Raw genomic sequence first — 18,621 nt, forward strand, 5'->3', positions numbered from 1 at the left:
CACCTCCCTAGGGAGGCGTTCGGGTGGCATCCTGACCAGATGCCCGAACCACCTCATCTGGCTCCTCTCGATGTGAAGGAGCAGCGGCTTTACTTTGAGTTCCTCCCGGATGGCAGAGCTTCTCACCCTATCTCTAAGGGAGAGCCCCGCCACACGGCAGAGGAAACTCATTTTGGCCGCTTGTACACGTAATCTTATCCTTTCGGTCATGACCCAAAGCTCATGACCATAGGTGAGGATGGGAACGTAGATCGACCGGTAAATTGAGAGCTTTGCCTTCCGGCTCAGCTCCTTCTTCACCACAACGGATCGGTACAACGTCCGCATTACTGAATTAATTTAAGATACACATTGGAATTGAATTATGCAACAGTATTTAAAATAGTTTAAAAAATCATGACTTTTATTTTGTAAGACTCACAGTGAATATGCTTTGAATTGTTCTGCAATGTTGTCATTCATGCTGCTTTGCCGTGCTTCAAAGGCCATGGAGCGGTAAAGCTTGCAGGCCACTGCGGCCCGAGCAAGCGCCTCTTCACCATGCTGCCACAGGAACAGTGCCATCTCCTGCCGCTGCTGGAGCACGGCCCACACGAAGAGGTCGTTAAAGTTGAAGGAGACAATCGGTGCTTCGCTAATACCAGGGATCCACACAGCCTTTCCAGTGGTGCCATGTGCCATATTTTGGTCCTGGATTGAAATATATAGATAAAATAAATTGTAGGAGAACAAGGCTAGAGAAAGAAATTAAAAAGGACAAAAATCAGGATGTATTTGTCAAAGTACGAAAGACAGGTTTGAGGGTTACGCTTTGAAAGTATAAATCACTTAAACTAACATTACTATGGTGGCTGATAGGGACAAAGGCGCAGCAACCTCAAAATCATCAAAAGACAGAAATTATTAAAAACACAAAACTAACACCACAAACTGCAAGATCAGAAACAAATGTTAAATTTTTTTTGCAATTGCCAAAAACAAACATGCATTTAAGAAATGCTGTTCACAAAACAAAAGGAAGTTTGCCGGGCTACGTTGTTTTAGGGGTTTTCTGTGTTTTTGGCATTTGCAGCATTTTTATTTTGTTTTCGTTTTCTTGCAGCATTTACCTGTACATGATTGCTTTTATGCTCCGTGTGAAAAGTGCGACTGATAATTTTGTTTTTGTGTGATTTCCTGTTGAGGCTTCCTATATTGACAGTTCTTTTCCTTTTTGGCACTGTGTTAGATTAGTAATTTACTTATCATTAGTATTTTGTTCACATGTGACTCTGTGTTTGTTGTCAGATCATTCTTTGTGTTTCACATGGCAGTGCAAGTCTTTACATGGCTTCCTGTACTTGCTTTGAGGAGTTCTTGGGATTCTGTTGGACAGTGGAACTGTTCTTGTCTGTCATGCAGTCCTTGTGAGCAACTCTTTTTTTTAACAGGGACCTATGATGATATTCCTCCTTTCTGGATTACCGCACACCTATTTTCATACAAAAGGCGCACCGAATTATAAGGCGCATTACAGGGCTTCTATTATGATTTTTTTTTCTATATTTAAAACACATACTTGTTGTCTACAAAACATGTAATAGTGAGTGTTTGGTCAAAATATTGAATAGATAATGTTTGACGTACCATCTTCAAACTGCTTTCTGACTGTCTCTTCGGGATGCGCTGTTTTGTGGGTGGTCTTATATAAGTGGCTCCACTTCGACAGTGCATTCATCCCGTCATTTTTGTTGTACCGGTAGTTTTTAGCACTTCCATAGCGAGGTTACTGAGTGATATAAGATAGAACTGTACACTACTTTATATGAGAAATGGCAACAGCATAGGATTAATGCCCCACGGCAAGAGGATCGAGAAAAAGAAGTAATTTACTGACCATGGCACAGACTACAACAGCAGACCTGCACACATTTTCGTGACTTATGCAGATCCCAAATACACAATAGCAGAAAGCAATAGGTAAGAAAAGTTGGTTTTGCATAATAGGTCAAAACAAAACGTCAGATAATATGTTCAGTTCAGTTTCAGTTTATTTCGAACATGAATGCAATACAATGTAATGCATCACATATTTCCAGTTGTTTCATTACAGCACGTCCGAAAAGGAGTAAGAAGAAGCAGAGCTTATTTAATTCTACTCCTTTTCATACCATAGCAATTTTATCCCATTTCTTTGTTCTCTGTAACATAACAGTGAATACATAAATAATAAATAAATAATATACCATAGTAAGTAAACAAATATTGAATACATAAATAATCTTTATATCAGAAAAATAAAAAAAGGTTCCAGATGTTCATCATAATTATTGTTCTTTGTACTTTGTGAACAGTTTGAACAGTATCTTAAACTGAATCATATTGGTGCTTTGTTTGATTTATTTGGTTAATCCAATCCATAATTTAATTCCACATACCGATATGCTAAAGGTTTTAAGTGTTGACAAGCTTAAAAATGTTTTAAATTAGATTTTCCTCTAAGGTTATATTTCTCCTCTTTTGTTGAGAAGAATTGTTGCACATTCTTGGGTAGCAGGTTATAGTTTGCTTTGTACATAATTTTAGCTGTTTGTAAATGCACCAAATCGTTGAATTTCAATATTTGTGAATCTATAGAAATACAAATATTGAAATTCATATATATATTTTTATATGAATTTATATATAAATAAAGGGTTTGTATGTTCTCTATATCCAACATTATGGATTATTCTAATTGATCTCTTTTGTAACACAGTTAGTGAATGAAGCGCACAATTGTAGTTGTTTCCCCATATTTCTACACAATACCTCAGATATGGTAACACTAGTGAGCAGTAAAGAATATGAAGTGATTTTTGGTGCAAAATATGTTTTGCTTTATTCATTATTGACATGTTTCTTGCTACTTTATGTTGTATATTTTGTCTCCTTATAGGTGTTATTTTGGGGTTGTATGTTAAGGCACAATACGTCTTACTACGGTAGCCGTAATGCGCTGACAATCCATCAAGCGGTGCGGCTTTGTAGCTCACCAAAATCGTACTAAACATTTTGACACATTTTTGAGTGCCGTGTGTAATGTTCTATATTCTCAATGAAACAAATAAGTTTTGGGCTTGCTTGTTCACGGGTACTTGCTAGAGTAATTTATTGAACAGGGGGCATTTACCTGCAGTCCACACATATCTCTTATGTGTGACTGCCATCTTCTGGATACACTTATCATTACACCATGTACCAAATAAAATTGCTTTGAGGCCGGTAAGCACAACCAGAATTAATATGTGCATTAGGCATACCGGGTTAAAAGGTGCACTGTTGATTTTTGAGAAAATTACGGGATTTTAAGTGCGCCTTGTAGTCCAAAAAATAGGGTAGTTGTTACTCATTTTCTCGTGACGTTAGTCTGCAAGCATTATTGCATGACTCAAAAGTTGTATTTTGCATTTTTTTTGTAACATTGGGCACTGTGATGTCACAGTGTGCCAGACGTACTTGTGTGGGCATTCTAGTATATGCTTTCAGTCAGCTCCTCCTCCCTCTTTGCTTCAAACTTTGTTGGCTGCAACCTGGAGCCTCCAATGTCATTCCTTCTCGTCTCATTTCATGACCTCCTATCTCACCCCCTTCCGTTTCATTCCATCCCGCCTGCTCTGATGTCTCTAACAGAAAAATACTGTTGTATTTGTTGAAATAGACTATTGTGTGTACGTGTGCCAGTGCTAAAATAGATTGGCCGCTAAACTACTGCTGTAATACGGCACCATTCCAAATTAACTACAAGGTTGTGTTAAAGAATCACAAGAGATAACGCTGTGAGTCAATTGAGTCTTTGTTTATTTTGCAAAAGCGGTTGTAAATACAGGGAGTTCATTTACAGTTTTCAATAAAGCTGTGTTAGGCTTAGCACATAAATATAGTTGTGGATAAAGTATTATTTTCATCTGACCGTGGCATGCGCACAATAACACCGATGTGCAACACGCATTGAGATATGCTATTGAGTTTATTTTCGACTGTGTCTGAAAAAAAATTAGTGGTGATGACGTTAAAGGTGTACATTTGATTGCACATTTATTTTAATCTAAAAAAACAGCCCCCAAAATCGAACCATAGTGATACTCAGAAAGGGTGTTAAAAAATGTGACTGTGGTACAACATTTACACAAAAGTGTAAATATTATCCACACCATAAGGAAGTGTGTTAAATGTGGATTAGAAACGAAATAGGTCCCCTTTAAAGAAAGACGTTATTGATAACACCATCTAGCCTACCATTTCTCCATATCAAGAGGTAACATCAAAATGTAACACATGCTGCATTTCTAAATTACATATTAGTTTTGAATCATTCCAACATTGCTGTCGGGCCAAGCATATTACCAATATTTTGAACATGCACACATTGGAGCAGAAATGTAAATCGTAGACGAAGAAGAAAAAGAAGATCGTTATTGTCACTCGACAATGTATGGAGTGTATCGACAATGTATGGAGTGTATGAATACATAATGGGCTGGTTGTCAGTACCTTGATTGCATGCTGAATCACTCAAGGGATCAGTTTTGAATCCAAGTGAGGGAATAACATCCAAATAGCAGTATAGTTCATACAGATATATGGCAGATAAGTGTACCAGATTTGATAAAACCTTCCTTACTAAAATATTAAAATAATCTCTGACCCACCTTGCATTTGTAAGGCTGAGCAGTTCTAAAGAAATGGGGGTCCTGATGACTTTTGCTTTTCTGCAAGTTTGGTATCATTCCTCTTTTTTGTTTGGACAAGGAAAACGTACTGACTCGTTTACCTTCCTGTAATCATAATAAAGCAGAGAGCATTACTAGAAAACATTTCTAATAGACAACAAATTAAGTTCACCTTGTTTTGCAGTTGGTTGTAAGTAGCTCGGAAGTGTTTGCGTGTATAAGTGCTGCGGTATGCTCCTCCTATGAGGTACTCTATAACCAAGCCCATGTCAATGAGAGAAAGCCGGTAACCTAGAGGAAGAGAGGTCTGCTCACACACATACAGTACACATACACACCACAATAAGTAAATAAATATTATACATATGTAAAACAAATATGCACACATACAGTATTCTAATGAAACTTTCTCCCTAAATGTAACATTTCTGTATCATCCTTACACTTACCTGTTTCACATCCTCTACAAGGTGGTGAAGAAAATGGCCTGTGTGGCCCTGGGGCTGAAAAAAATTACATAATTATTATTAATAATGAACACACACTTGTGTTTTGTTAGGACAAAAAACACTATGGTTACTTTTTAATGATGTGGCAATAAGACAGAAGTCCAAATGTTATATGTGCAGCAACAGTAATTTGCTTCTTAGAGGAACTTATTATCCAGAGGTTATAAATAAGTAAACATTTCTTGATACGCAAAAGATGAAGGTAACTGAGAATGGAGAGAAAGCAAGCGCACACATGACAAAGCATCCTATGATCTCAAAAGCATCCTAAACAACTGCTGAATGCAAATGACCCAAAAGCACACAATATATTTGGGACAGTTAGTTCATCATTGCGATTTCAGTCAAAATCACTGTTGCACTTCAAGCATTGTAAACAAAATAAGTTTCTTTCTTCTGTTTGTACATGAAGAGAAGGCCACATAAAAACAAGAAGAAAAGCATAACTACGCACAAAATGAAAGCAGCAATTACTCCTAGATAAGTTTATATATTTATAGTAAATATATATAGTTACCATGTTATAAAGCTCCTCCAGGCGACCCACGTTGAGGAAGCGACTCATTGTCATGCCGTTGTCAATCAGCAGTTTGACAAAACTGACACGGTCCATCACCAGAGAATCCAGCATGGCTTTTTCCAAGGAACCCACCTTGACACAGAGGATTACACAATCAGGGGGCAGCACTAAATAGGAAAATAAGTTAGGTCAGTTGAATACCCTATTATTTTCAGTTCCATAAAATCATAAAATGTCAAACTAATGTTACTACGGAAATATTTACAACATGAACAATGACCAAAAAGCCACTTTTACATCACCTAGCACATAAGGACCTTTTATAAAAATACAAAAAAGAGGTGTCACTAGGTTTTAAAGACAGAAGAGGCTTAACCCTCAATAGATTTTTTTCCCCCAAGATGGCACCGCTGTAGTGGCTGCTGGTTGCAGGAGCTCTGCGCTCATGTGTCATATTTTTGTATTTTTGATGTCTTGTTGTTTTGTGTGTTTTTTAGTTTTGGTTCGGGTCCTTTCGACACTGCTCAACAAGGGCTGGTGGCACTTTCATGACGGCTTTTTGGTGATTTTTTGTGAAATGTTTAATCTTCCTGCAGGGGGGCCTTTCGGCCATGGCTATGTTAGCGCTAGAAACCAACTGCTGGCTCTCTGTCACACCAAAGTTTGTGCGGAGAGACCGCAGAAGTCTAATAATAATAAATAATTAATATTCAAGACTGAAATGCAAGGGCCACAAACAAAAAAAATAGAGCCACACATTTGCAGTACAGTGCAGTGATATTGAAGCCAAAATATATATATCAGAGTTTATGCATTAACTTGTGTAAATGCAGCCACAGTCTTCAGTCGTACCTGCCAATGTTGTCCATGCACGAGAACATCTTTCTGTGCAATGTCAGCCCTGTCCCAAGCTAGAGTCACATTCAACTGCTCTGCAGAGCTGGCTTTTGTGCCTGTTTATTACATAGACAAATGGAACACTTAAACACACTTGTTTTACACCTTGTTGATTGATGTTTTGTTTACTAATGTGTTGTGCTATCCTGGTGAGTTTAAATGTCAAAAAGTTGAGTTCAATACCCTTGAGCGTGGTGGTCAAAATGGCTGCATCTGGGGCCACATGGTCATCTGACTCAGAATCAAATATGGTGATCTAAAATACATAGTGAAATACATCAGTGGATTTAAGTGCCAATCATAACATATTACATTTAATTGCATTTTCACCTACAGATTGTCTGTGATCCATGCATTCCAGGAGGAGAGTACAGAGGCGAGATGCTTCCTCTCTATCTACTCCAAACACCTCTCTGATCCGTACAAGGAAGTCCTGTTTAATATCGGCATCTAACTCTCTGGAAAACAAGATTTCAATGTAAATATGTTTGCCAAGTTGTACACATTTCATGAATCACAGGCAACATTGCAATGTGTGAGTGTGGGTATTATTTTTTTTTAACACAAATCATGAGATCATCCACCGCTAATATTACCTGTGTATACAATACACACCTGTCAATAGCAGTCTGCTTGTGGAAGAAAGCAAGGAGGTCAGCAGCCCTGCCAGATCCTTCAAATACAAACACCGGCACAGGAGGGTTATTGCTGACATAGTCCAGCACTGTGGACACAAGGACAGGGCCGCCCTCAACTACCACACAGACCATCGGCACCCTTTGGTTCAATCCTAAAGAGAGAATATAATAAAACACTGTTTAGCACACAATATGGTTTGGAGCAGTGTCCACGGCAGCGTGTGGAGGTGTAAACAGTGTAGTATTGCAGTCGCACAATACAGCATGTTTCGCCAATAAAGTCAAGTGGGACAAACCATAGAGGATAAAATATAACAATAGAGGACAGTTGCTTATTACAAATTTTTTTTTAATTTATCTGAGATAATGTATGTTTTGGGGACTTTTCATGCAATTCTTAATTTAATACAGTTTTGATTTTATTTTAGCTACTATACCACTGTGCTTGGTACACCAGTAGAGCCCAGAAGGATAGATACAAAAACTTGGTGCGATGTAAACGATGGTAATTATGGAGTTATATTTGTGCTTTAATTTTGAGGTTGCTAAGGCCAATTTTGAGTACAGAAAATGTTATTTTGCAAGCACGTACAGGACATGCTAGTTTAAGAAATTAAACTCAAGTGAAAAATAAAATATTTTGAGCGGATATAAATGTGTTTTGTGCTAAATTAACATGTCTGCATGTCTGCACATTAATTAAGCACAAAATACATTTGTATTGGCCCAGTTATAGTTATCACTTGAGATTATTTTGTTCTCAAAATTGCATATATGTGCTTGCAAAAATTGTTTTTCTGTGCCCACAAATCTGCCATTGTGACTTTAATTTTTTATTTTTTTATTTTATTTATTTTTTTTTTTTCTTGTCATGAAACAGGGACGTTTTTGTCATGAAAAAGGGATGTTTTTGTGGTTGGTGCACTAATTGTAAGTGTATATTGTGTTTTTATGTGTGTTTGATTAAAAAAATAAAAAAATAAAACAATTAAAAATTATTTTTATTTTTTAAATAAAAATGAATAAAAAATTATTCTGCGGCCCGATTGGTACCGGGCCGTGGCCCGATTGGTACCGGGCCGCGGCCCAAACCATGTCGTAATGTCTTTTTCTGTTGGAGTCGCCCAAATGTCGTGGACAATTAAATAAGGAAATATTGATTTTAGAGTATATATTCTATAGACATACAGCAGGCATGTAACAAGAAAAAAATATATAGAAGCTCTTTAGCGGCAGCAGTCAAAGCTGTTTCAACTCCCCAAAGAGAGAGGTTTGCCGACACAGCATGTCCGAGAATGTCCACATAAATACCATCTCAATCTCTGACATCACAAATGACCCACTGTTAAAGAAAATACTCCACATCTCAGTGCTCAGAGGCTTAAAAAACTGCATGCAAGCACACCGTTAAACTCATGAACCAAATGATTTGACAACAACAATTTCCATATATGTATATATTCCAACAACAATCTTTGCAGATCCCCTTTTACACTTAATTACAGACCCTTGCCAACAGCAGTAGTCAGTTCCAAACTCGCAAATATGTTTCTCGGCCGCTCTCCATACCAGCAAGACAACAATTCCTCATTACACACCAATCACACTCAGGACAAGATGCGTTTATAAATACCAGAAATCTGAATATTAATATGACAATAATGGCAGTATGGTGGTAAAGGGGTTAAAGTGCTGGTGCCTCAAAATGGGAAGGTCCTGGGTTTGATCTCTTTGTGGACTTTGCATGTTTCCCTGTGACTGCGTAGGTTCCCTCTGGGTACTACAGCTTCTTCCCACCTCCAAAGACATGCACGTAGGGATAGGTTGATTGGCAACACTAGATTAGCCCTTGTGTCTGAATGTGAGTGTGAATTTTGTCGATCTATGTTAGCCTTGTGATGAGGCGGCGGCTTGTCAAGAGTTTACCCCGCCTTCCACCCAAATGAAGCTGAGATAGGCTACAGTGACCCCCAGAAAGACAAGCAGTAGAAAATTGATAGATGGATGGAATATGACAACACATACAGTTTATTACACTTAACTTCCATCCATTCATCTATTTTCTACCGCTTAGTCCCTTTGGGGTCGCGGGGGCGCTCAGCTACAATCGGGTGGAAAGCGGGGTACACCCTGGACAAGTCGCCACCTCATCGCAGGGCCAACACAGATAGACAGACAACATTCACACACTAGGGACAATTTTAGTGTTGCCAATCAACCTATCCCCAGGTGCACGTCTTTGGAAGTGGGAGGAAGCCGGAGTACCCGGAGGGATCCCACGCATTCACGGGGAGGACGTGCAAACTCCACAAATAAAGATCCCGAGCCCGGGATTGAACCCAGGATTACTCAGGACCTTCGTATTGTGAGGCAGACGCACTTACCCCTCTGCCACCGTGAAGCCACACTTAACTTCCATTCGCTCAATTGATTTTATTCATTTTTTATTTTATTTATATCATTTTGTTAGGATCTAAACTAGTATTTTGTTCAACTTGCATGTCACAAAATTGCATAAAAATAAAAAGATGCTTTTGGACAAAATGTTTGTTTTCTTTTTGGTTCGGGCATCGTTTAGGCCGATTTGACACTTTTAGTAGCTAATATATAAACAATAACCCTATAGAGGGATAGTAAAACAAAGTGATAGAGTCAGTTATGTTAGTACATTTTGACAACTTTACTGCTTAGGGGAAAAGACAGGCAAAGAAGTGACACCGAGACCGTTCTGCTTTTCCCACTTTGTCTTTGTTGTGAAAAACACACTACTCACGAGGGTGGATCTTCAGTAGCTGAATGTGTTTCTCCAGCTTCCTCCTGAGGCCTTGTTGGCAACCATATTTCCCCAAAGTTCCATCATCCACGAGGAGAAAGTGGGAGTGAAAACTATTAAGACAGGCTCTCTTGCTCAAAGGGTTCCCCAGTGGCTGGTAGGGCCTGAAGACCTAAATCACGTAAAGCAGCGTGCAAAAGATGTGTGGTGTATTACTAAAAACTTTCAAATATTATTGAATATTGTTAAAACACAATTAGATTCCTCACATCACTTCCTATTAAGTCTGTGTTGTTGTCAATCACTCCCCATGGTGTGATCCCAACCGTGTTCCTCTTCCTCAAGTTGTGGCCACCAAAGGTTTTCACTGCCTCACCCACATACTTGGACACACCTAAAGAAGTTACCAGCAGTAGATGATTGCACAGAAAGCATCTAACTATCCAAATTATACAAATGTGAAATTTAACTCAGCCCATCTTGACATCAAATATCATCCTCTGTGGCAACATTTCAATGTGTTACTGCCAACAAAGTTAAATACTGTTACTTATAAAGAATTATTATTTATAAAACATAATTCAAAAAATCTTAGTTACTATTTTAAGCACACTGATCACAAACTATTATGTAAAAAAAAACCGCTTACCAGTATTGATACCATCAGTAAGTATCCATGCATCTGTGCTGCGAGCTGCCGTTATCAGACCTTTACTGAAGGAGTGTTTGACTTTGGGAGGGAGGGTAAAGTTTTCACAGCCTCCATGGACAGTGAATAGGAGCTTGGGTCTCTCCATCTGCCACTCCTTCAGCATCAGTTGGAGAAGCGCCTCTGGCTTTGTGTCCACAGCCACACGCACAAACTGTAGAAGATACACATGGAATTACTGCAAATATCTATTGGCATCTCTAGATGTTCTATTCTGGCTCACTTTGCTGATTGCCACCATAATTGTCTAGTAAAAGATACGATCAAGTCTTAACCCATCTGGGGTTAACGCTGAAACAAGCGTTAACCGTGACTTTTGAAGAAAGAAAGAAGCGACCTTTATTGGCCTTGAGCCCACATACTGCACTGTCAAAACACTGACCTTAGCCCGACAGACGCGTGTTGCATTGTCCTGAAAGTCTATGGTCCCATAGGAGTCTGTGGGACTGACACTGGTGTGGCGTTCCATGGACCAGTCCTCCGTTTCATCCTGACCAGGACCAGGAGAGATGACTGTGGGGGGAGGGGACTCTTGCCAAGAGTGTTCCACTATCAAACGACCACAGCAGCACCTAGACAATTGACAGTTTACAATTAGTAGGGTGGTGAGGGAGTCCGTCAAAACGAGGCAAGGTTGAGATATGAAGTCCTGACGTTATGATAACCTTGGGCAAAAATACCAAAGGTTTCACAGTGTGTATGTATACGCTGTATATACATATATATATATATATATATATATATATATATATATTCCTTGCGCACTAATTGACTGAAAGAGTGCGCACTTGCTGCGTGCTCGCCCGAAACTGCGGCGTGAGTGCAATGATGTTACGTTATCGATGAGAAAATGCATTTTTAGACAATATCATATGCCTGAGCGGCTAGGAGACACCGAGAGTAACAAGGTGGGGCCGTAGTTTGGGGGACCCCTGCAATAGGGCATTCATGAGTCTGGAATGATCCAGGTGCAAAAAAATGCATATTGCAAGACCTTTTTTCATATAGTACATGTATTATAATAATGTATTTCCGAAATAGAAAAACTAACAACATTAAAAAGAAATGTCAGCAAACACCAAAACACATCAATTGGATTTTTTTTAATCAGCTCTTAATAAGCCAACACTACAAAACTATAAAATTATATTTCTGAAAAGATAATTTGTCTAATATCTTTATTTCTGACAGCTCAAATACAGTATGTTCACACACACACACGGAGGAGGGATTATCTGTCTATTGTTCGTTTTTGGAACACAATCATCTTTTTTCTCACAGTCGTTTGTGTAACTTTGCCGGTTTGCACGTAGAGCTCAGCCTTAATAAATGATGTTGCGCATGCTGAAAAATTATATTTGCAACCCCTCCTCCCAGTATTATGGGTGTTTCGATGATCAACATAAATTCTATATACACATGAAGACAGACACAGTAAATGGATTGCACTCCTTATCCTGCAATCCTCTGCACACAAATCTAGTACATCAGCTTTGCGTGCGCTATCAAGTTTGCACAAGTCTTAGTAAACATTAACCTTTAGTAAATCAGGCCCTGTAGTATTGAACTATAGCCTACTGTATTTTCACTGGAATGGGAAGTAATTCTTCTGGTTGAAATATGTTGTAATGAGTCTGACATACAAGTATATCCATTCATGCATTTTATACCACCATTCGGGGTAGCAAATATTTTTTCAGTAAATCGTACCTGATCAAGTTTTGGCATACTTGACACACTGGGATGCATCTGTAATAAATGTGAAATTTCAAGTTAACAAAGCGCCAACATGGTGCCTTTTTCTGAAAAGAAGAACTGTGTGCACAAAAAAATAATAAACTACAAAAGCACTTAACTATCGCCCAATAGTAAAGGAACATTTTAAAACATCCTCAATCCAGATGGTGATCCGGATCACCCAAAAAATTTAATCAATTGTGCTTTATCCCATGTATGACATTTCCTGAAAGTTAAATTAAAATCCGCCCATGACATAACTTTTTCAGGGATGTTGCTAACTAAATAACTAACAAACAAATAAATACATAAAAGATCAGCACAAAGATTATATCATCACTAAATCTTGCAATTTAGAGCTCAACAGTGTAAACAATCGCTGTGTCTATACCTGTGTAGATCTCGAGATGAAGGGATAAACTTCACACATTCTCTCTTGGAGAACGTTTCCTCCATCCACGTCTTGCATGACTGCAAAAAGGAAGGAAGATGTTTTGTTACACTAATACCAGAGCAGCTTACTGTCACATTCATATTTCTGAGAAAAATGTGAAAATATTCCGGATAAAATGTCACCAATGAGCTCATGGCCGCAGCTTAGATCATCCTCAGCTTCATACACTGTAAAGGTCAGCTTGACTCCCAGTATTTTTGTCACAATTCTCAGTTTCTCAAGGTCTGTGTCTCCTGAGCACTGTTTCCCAGCAACATTTAACAATGGTTTATTGTTGGTCGGAAACATACACACGTCACATCCCCTTCCTGAGATCTGTATACATGTTTGGGGTTGGTGCCCTCCCAGAGTCACAAATACACACACATGTATAATGCAAACTCCAAAGGGTATAGTAACAAATCACCTATGTGAAGCCATTTTAATTCAAGTGTTGTCCATAAAAATCTATATCAGTCAGAATAACTAACACATATGAAGGGACATTTAAGACGTAGGTTTCAAACTCTAGGCCGGACACATCATTGTACAATTGACATTGCCCTGTAAATTGTGTGGGTCAAAAAAGTACTTTATATTTTCTTACTAAATGTATTTGTTTCTTTCTTTTTTGACAGAAACAAATACATCTACTGCATGCAATTGCATATATTTTAAACTTCAATACTGTCTTGTAATGCAAAAAATATATCATACATTCCAAACATTTTTTTTATTAAAATAGAAATAAATACCTTAATATTTGCTTGGTTTCAAAGCAAGTTATCCATCATATGTAAAAATTAAAAAAGATCAGTGGCCAGTATTTTCCTAATAAAAAAATTACAGTCGTACCATGTTCCCATTTATAATAAAGTAATACACCATAAAAACAACAATCATAGATTTTGATGTAAACAAAAAAATCAGTAGTGCCGTTTTACAAATTTACAGCAATATGCCGTAAAAACCATTGTACATTTTTTTGGTAAAATTCTGGCAACGAAGCTGCCAGTTTTTTAAAGATCCAAAATAGCACTCGCACTACAGTGTCAGCCTTGATAAATCACATTGCGCATTCTGAATAATTATAAACTTATAGATTTACAGATAATTATTTACAGTAAAATCTACAGATATTTTTACAGTATAGATATTTATACATACATGTATATATATATATATATATATATATATATATATATATATATATATATATATATATATATATATATATATATATATATATATATATAGCAATCCAATCCATCAGCAATTGTGTAATCAATTCTTATACATTCATTTCATGTTATTCACTCTTGGAAAACAGTCCTCTGATGGCTGCCATTTACTGTGATGGGGTCCTTAAAGGGGAACTGAACTTTTTGGGGAATTTTGCCAGTCGTTCACAATCATTATGAAAGACATAATGAAGGGACGGATTTTTTTTTAATGCATTCTAAATATTAAATAAATGTAAATACAAGTCCATTCACAGCAGAGTCAATGGGAGCTCCACTATTCCACCCATGAAATTTGATAAATAAGCATTCAAAAATCACCAAAAATACTCCATTTACATTTCGTGACTTGAATATTAAGCAAGTTATCATAAGCACTAACGAAGATTAACTATTTATAGCAGCGATGTAATCACTTCCGTGTGTGCTTATGTTTACATCATCGAGTGGTCTGCTGTTTCCTTGCTTCCCTGCTTACTATAAATTTATTGTAAATCATAAATCATGCATCTCACCTAGAAAGGAGATAGCTGAGAATATAATCCGACAAACTGGGACACTTTGACCGCCATTTAGGACCAGAAATTGTCGAGAACGACACAAAACCCCACCCCACCCATTTTTTCGCAAGAATTATAAGACATTTTTGATCTAAATGGGAATATATGAACATGCACTAGGGCCTGTACCACCGTGCTGCTACGCCAAAGAATCACTTAATCAAATGTTGTACGGTAATGTAATAGTTGTATTTTCCTATATACAAAAAACATGTGTTGCTGTTCAAACAGTGTGTAATGCTACAATATGCTTGCTAAATAAAACTTCTGCTTTTTTATTAAAGAATACTTAGGCCTACTACGGTACTGTATTATAATGTTGGTCATTTGGTGGTACTTGAAATGTTTTCTGAAGTGGTACTTGGGGGGAAAAAAGTCAGAAAACCACTGGATTAGACCAAAGAGCAGACTTTTATCAAATACACATTTACTATGCATTTATATACAAATAAAGGATTCTTTCTACTCATTTTTGAACATGTTGTAAAGAGAAATGTAAATACTGTATGTAAACTTCATGATCAGTGTTGGCGCTAGGAATCTTCAAAATGGGGTCCCAGGGACTCTATCAAGTCATAAAAATGGGTTCCCACTTTTTTGTAAATGTTTTGAAAACAAACAATAAATGTATGTTATATCTCACATTCTATATTGTGTTTTGGAAAAAGGTTGTCATAAACGTTAGTTAGTTCATAAAAAAAAAATAACACAAAGGAAAACAAATGCAGTATTCGGTGAGGTGGGTGAACTCAACCTTATAGTCCGGAAAATACGTTAAACAAAACGCTGGCGGAAAGCAAAAATCGTTTTTTAAAAAAAAGCGTCCTAAGTGGACTTCCGTAATTTCGCGTCTTTTCTAATTTTCAACGCATTAAAAGACACAAAAAGTGCGTTATTGCCAACACTGATGATATATCACTTGTAATTGCATACGTGTTCAAAGTATATTTCAACCAAACTAAACCAATATCAAGAAAAAGGAATAGGGCCAACGTTGAAAAGAGAAAATGTTGAAATATTGAATGTTTGAATAGTTAAAAAAGTTAAAGTTAAAGTTCCAATGATTGTCACACACACACTAGTTGCGGTGAAATTATCCTCTGCATTTGACCCATCCCCATGTTGACCCCATGGGAGGTGAGGGGAGCAGTGAGCAGCAGTGGTGGGCGCGCCCGGGAATCATGTTGTTGATTTAACCCCCAATTCAAACCCTTGATGCTGAGTGCCAAGCATGAGGTAATGGGTCCCATTTTTATACTCTTTGGTATGACTCAGCCGGGGTTTGAACTCACGACCTACCAATTTCAGGGCGGACACTCTAACCACAAGGCCACTGAGCTGAATAAAATAGTTTTAGCATGTTTAATACAAAATAAAAAACATGTGATGAGTAAATTCTATTTTTCAAAATTTCGCTGTGGTTTTCAGAAAAAAAAGAGTAGGACACACCTGGTTAAACCTATTTAATCAAGATGACCAATATACAAATTGATTGTTATTTTTGACTGTATTAACATCATAGTATCTTGTAAAATGGTGCCTACAAATTACATTTACTCGGTTGGTAGGTTAGTACCTAACATAATATTATAATAATACAAACCCCGTTTCCATATGAGTTAGGAAATTGTGTTAGATGTAAATATAAACGGAATACAATAATTTGCAAATCCTTTTCAACCCATATTCAATTGAATGCACTACAAAAACAAGATATTTGTTGTTCAAACTCATAAACTTTGGGTTTTTTTTGCAAATAATAATTAACTTTGAATTTCATGGCTGCAACACGTGCCAAAGTAGTTGGGAAAGGACATGTTCACCACTGTGTTACATCACCTTTTCTTTTAACAACACTCAATAAACGTTTGCGAACTGAGGAAACTAATTGTTGAAGTTTTGAAAGTGGAATTCTTTCCTATTCTTGTTTTATTTACAGCTTCAGTCGTTCAGCAGTCCGGGGTCTCCGCTGTCGTATTTTACGCTTCATAATGCGCCACACATTTTCCATGGGAGAAAAGTCTGGACTGCAGGCCGGCCAGGAAAGTACCCGCACTCTTTTTTTACGAAGCCACGCTGTTGTAACACTTGTTTTGCTGAAATAAGCAGGGGTGTCCATGATAACGTTGATTGGATGACAACAAATGTTGCTCCAAAACCTGTATGGACCTTTCAGCATTAATGGTGCCTTCGCAGATGTGTAAGTTACCCATGCCTTGGGCACTAATTCACCCCCATACCATTGTGGTGTTATCTGTTATGCCTTTATTCTGACACAACATACAGGATGTCCCTAACCGGATGTGACGTAATGACGCTTGTTGTTGTGACACACACTTTGAATCCTATGCGACTGAGGCTGGTCGGAATAAACTCATTGCATATATATATAAACCGTCTGATCATTACAACCGTACATACGCACACACATGGTCCTACCACTAGGTGTGGCAGAGTGGTGAGAAAACCTAACGGACTGGGCTTGTGAACGGCGAGACAGGGAGAGAGAAACAAATGTGGAAAAAAAGTTGAAAAAAAAAAAATGATGTGAAACAAGAAAGACTGTTGAATGTTTTGAATTCTCAGGGTTACACTATTTACCTCCAAAGTTATTGCCTGACTATGTTTGTTTTTGTTGTTTTTCTTGAGAAGTCCTAGAAGTCCATAATTCCATTCTGAGTGAATACATATGTTATATTTCATGCAAAGTTTTACAGATTTACATTATCTGACATACAGCTGTAATTGTTACAGTCTGTTCAGTTTTCTAGAATGGGAGATGTGGTGTTATCTGTTATGCCTTTATTCTGACACATCATACAGGATGTCCCTCACCGGATGTGACATAATGACGCTTATTGTTGTGACACACACTTTGAATCCTATGCGAATGAGGCTGGTTGGAATAAACACATTGCTTATATAAAGCGTCTGATCATTACAACCCATAACACGACAACCATCACAGATGCTGGCTTTTAAACTTAGCGCCTATAACAATCCGAATGGTTATTTTCCTCTTTGTTCTGGAGGACACCACGTCCTTTTTTTCCCAAATAGAATTTGAAATGTGGACTTTTCAGACCAAAGAACAACTTTCCACTTTGCATCAGTCCATCTTAGGTGAGATCGGGCCCAGCCAAGCCGGCGGCGTTTCAGGATATTGTTGATAAATGGGTTTGGCTTTCCATAGTAGAGCTTTAACTTGCACTTACAGATGTAGCGACCAACTGTAGTTACTGACAGTGGTTTTATGAAGTGTTCCTGAACCCATGTGGTGATATCCTTTACAAACTGATGTCGCTTTTTGATGCAGTACCACCTGAAGGATCAAAAGTCTGTAATATCATCGCTTACGTGCAGTGATTTCTCCAAATTCTCTGAACTTTTTGATGATTTTACAGACCGTAGATGGCAAAATCCCTAAATTCCTTGCAATACCTCGTTGAGAAATGTTGTTCTAAAACTGTTCGACAATTTGCTTACAAAGTGGTGACCCTCGCCCCATCCGTGTTTGTGAATTACTTAGCATTCCATGGAAGCTGCTTTTATACCCAATCATGGCACCCACCTGTTCCCAATTAGCCTGCACACCTGTGGGATCTTCCATATAAGTGTTTGATGAGCATTCCTCAACTTTATCAGTATTTATTGCCACCTTTCCCAACTTCTTCGTCACGTGTTGCTGGCATCAAATTCTTAATGATTATTTGCAACAAAAACAAATGTTTATCAGTTTGTCTTTGTAGCATATTTAACTGAATATGGGTTGAAAATGGTTTAGAAATCATTGTATTCCGTTTATATTTACATCCAACAAAATTTCCCAACTCAAATGGAAACGGGGTTTGTATTAGTAGTAATAATAATAATCATGATAATGAGATAAAATGTTTGCTAACATTAGCTAGTA

At 37.7% G+C, this 18,621-nt stretch overlaps 1 protein-coding gene across 2 annotated transcripts in view; it reads right to left on the bottom strand.

The window, feature by feature from the left end:
* The window catches only part of trpm6 (transient receptor potential cation channel, subfamily M, member 6), a 30,451-nt gene extending 17,268 nt beyond the window's left edge, over window positions 1-13,183 (bottom strand). The window contains exons 1-16 of one of the 2 annotated variants that reach the window (XM_061906789.1): window positions 13,051-13,183; window positions 12,866-12,945; window positions 12,448-12,486; window positions 11,120-11,309; window positions 10,678-10,891; window positions 10,298-10,422; window positions 10,029-10,200; window positions 7,233-7,407; window positions 6,952-7,075; window positions 6,801-6,873; window positions 6,573-6,673; window positions 5,718-5,852; window positions 5,141-5,194; window positions 4,864-4,998; window positions 4,671-4,796; window positions 422-690 (exon numbers count right to left, since the gene is read on the bottom strand). In XM_061906789.1, the coding sequence (XP_061762773.1) occupies window positions 422-690; window positions 4,671-4,796; window positions 4,864-4,998; window positions 5,141-5,194; window positions 5,718-5,852; window positions 6,573-6,673; window positions 6,801-6,873; window positions 6,952-7,075; window positions 7,233-7,407; window positions 10,029-10,200; window positions 10,298-10,422; window positions 10,678-10,891; window positions 11,120-11,309; window positions 12,448-12,486; window positions 12,866-12,945; window positions 13,051-13,062 (2,024 nt within the window). In that variant the 5' untranslated portion in view covers window positions 13,063-13,183. Of the gene's footprint in view, window positions 1-421; window positions 691-4,670; window positions 4,797-4,863; window positions 4,999-5,140; window positions 5,195-5,717; window positions 5,853-6,572; window positions 6,674-6,800; window positions 6,874-6,951; window positions 7,076-7,232; window positions 7,408-10,028; window positions 10,201-10,297; window positions 10,423-10,677; window positions 10,892-11,119; window positions 11,310-12,447; window positions 12,487-12,865 lie in introns of both variants that reach the window. The other variant, XM_061906788.1, reaches the window with a different exon arrangement.
* Between the last annotated feature and the right edge of the window lie 5,438 nt (window positions 13,184-18,621).

Source organism: Nerophis ophidion, linkage group LG07 (assembly GCF_033978795.1).
Source record: "Nerophis ophidion isolate RoL-2023_Sa linkage group LG07, RoL_Noph_v1.0, whole genome shotgun sequence".
In the NCBI taxonomy this organism is placed as follows: Eukaryota; Metazoa; Chordata; class Actinopteri; order Syngnathiformes; family Syngnathidae; genus Nerophis; species Nerophis ophidion.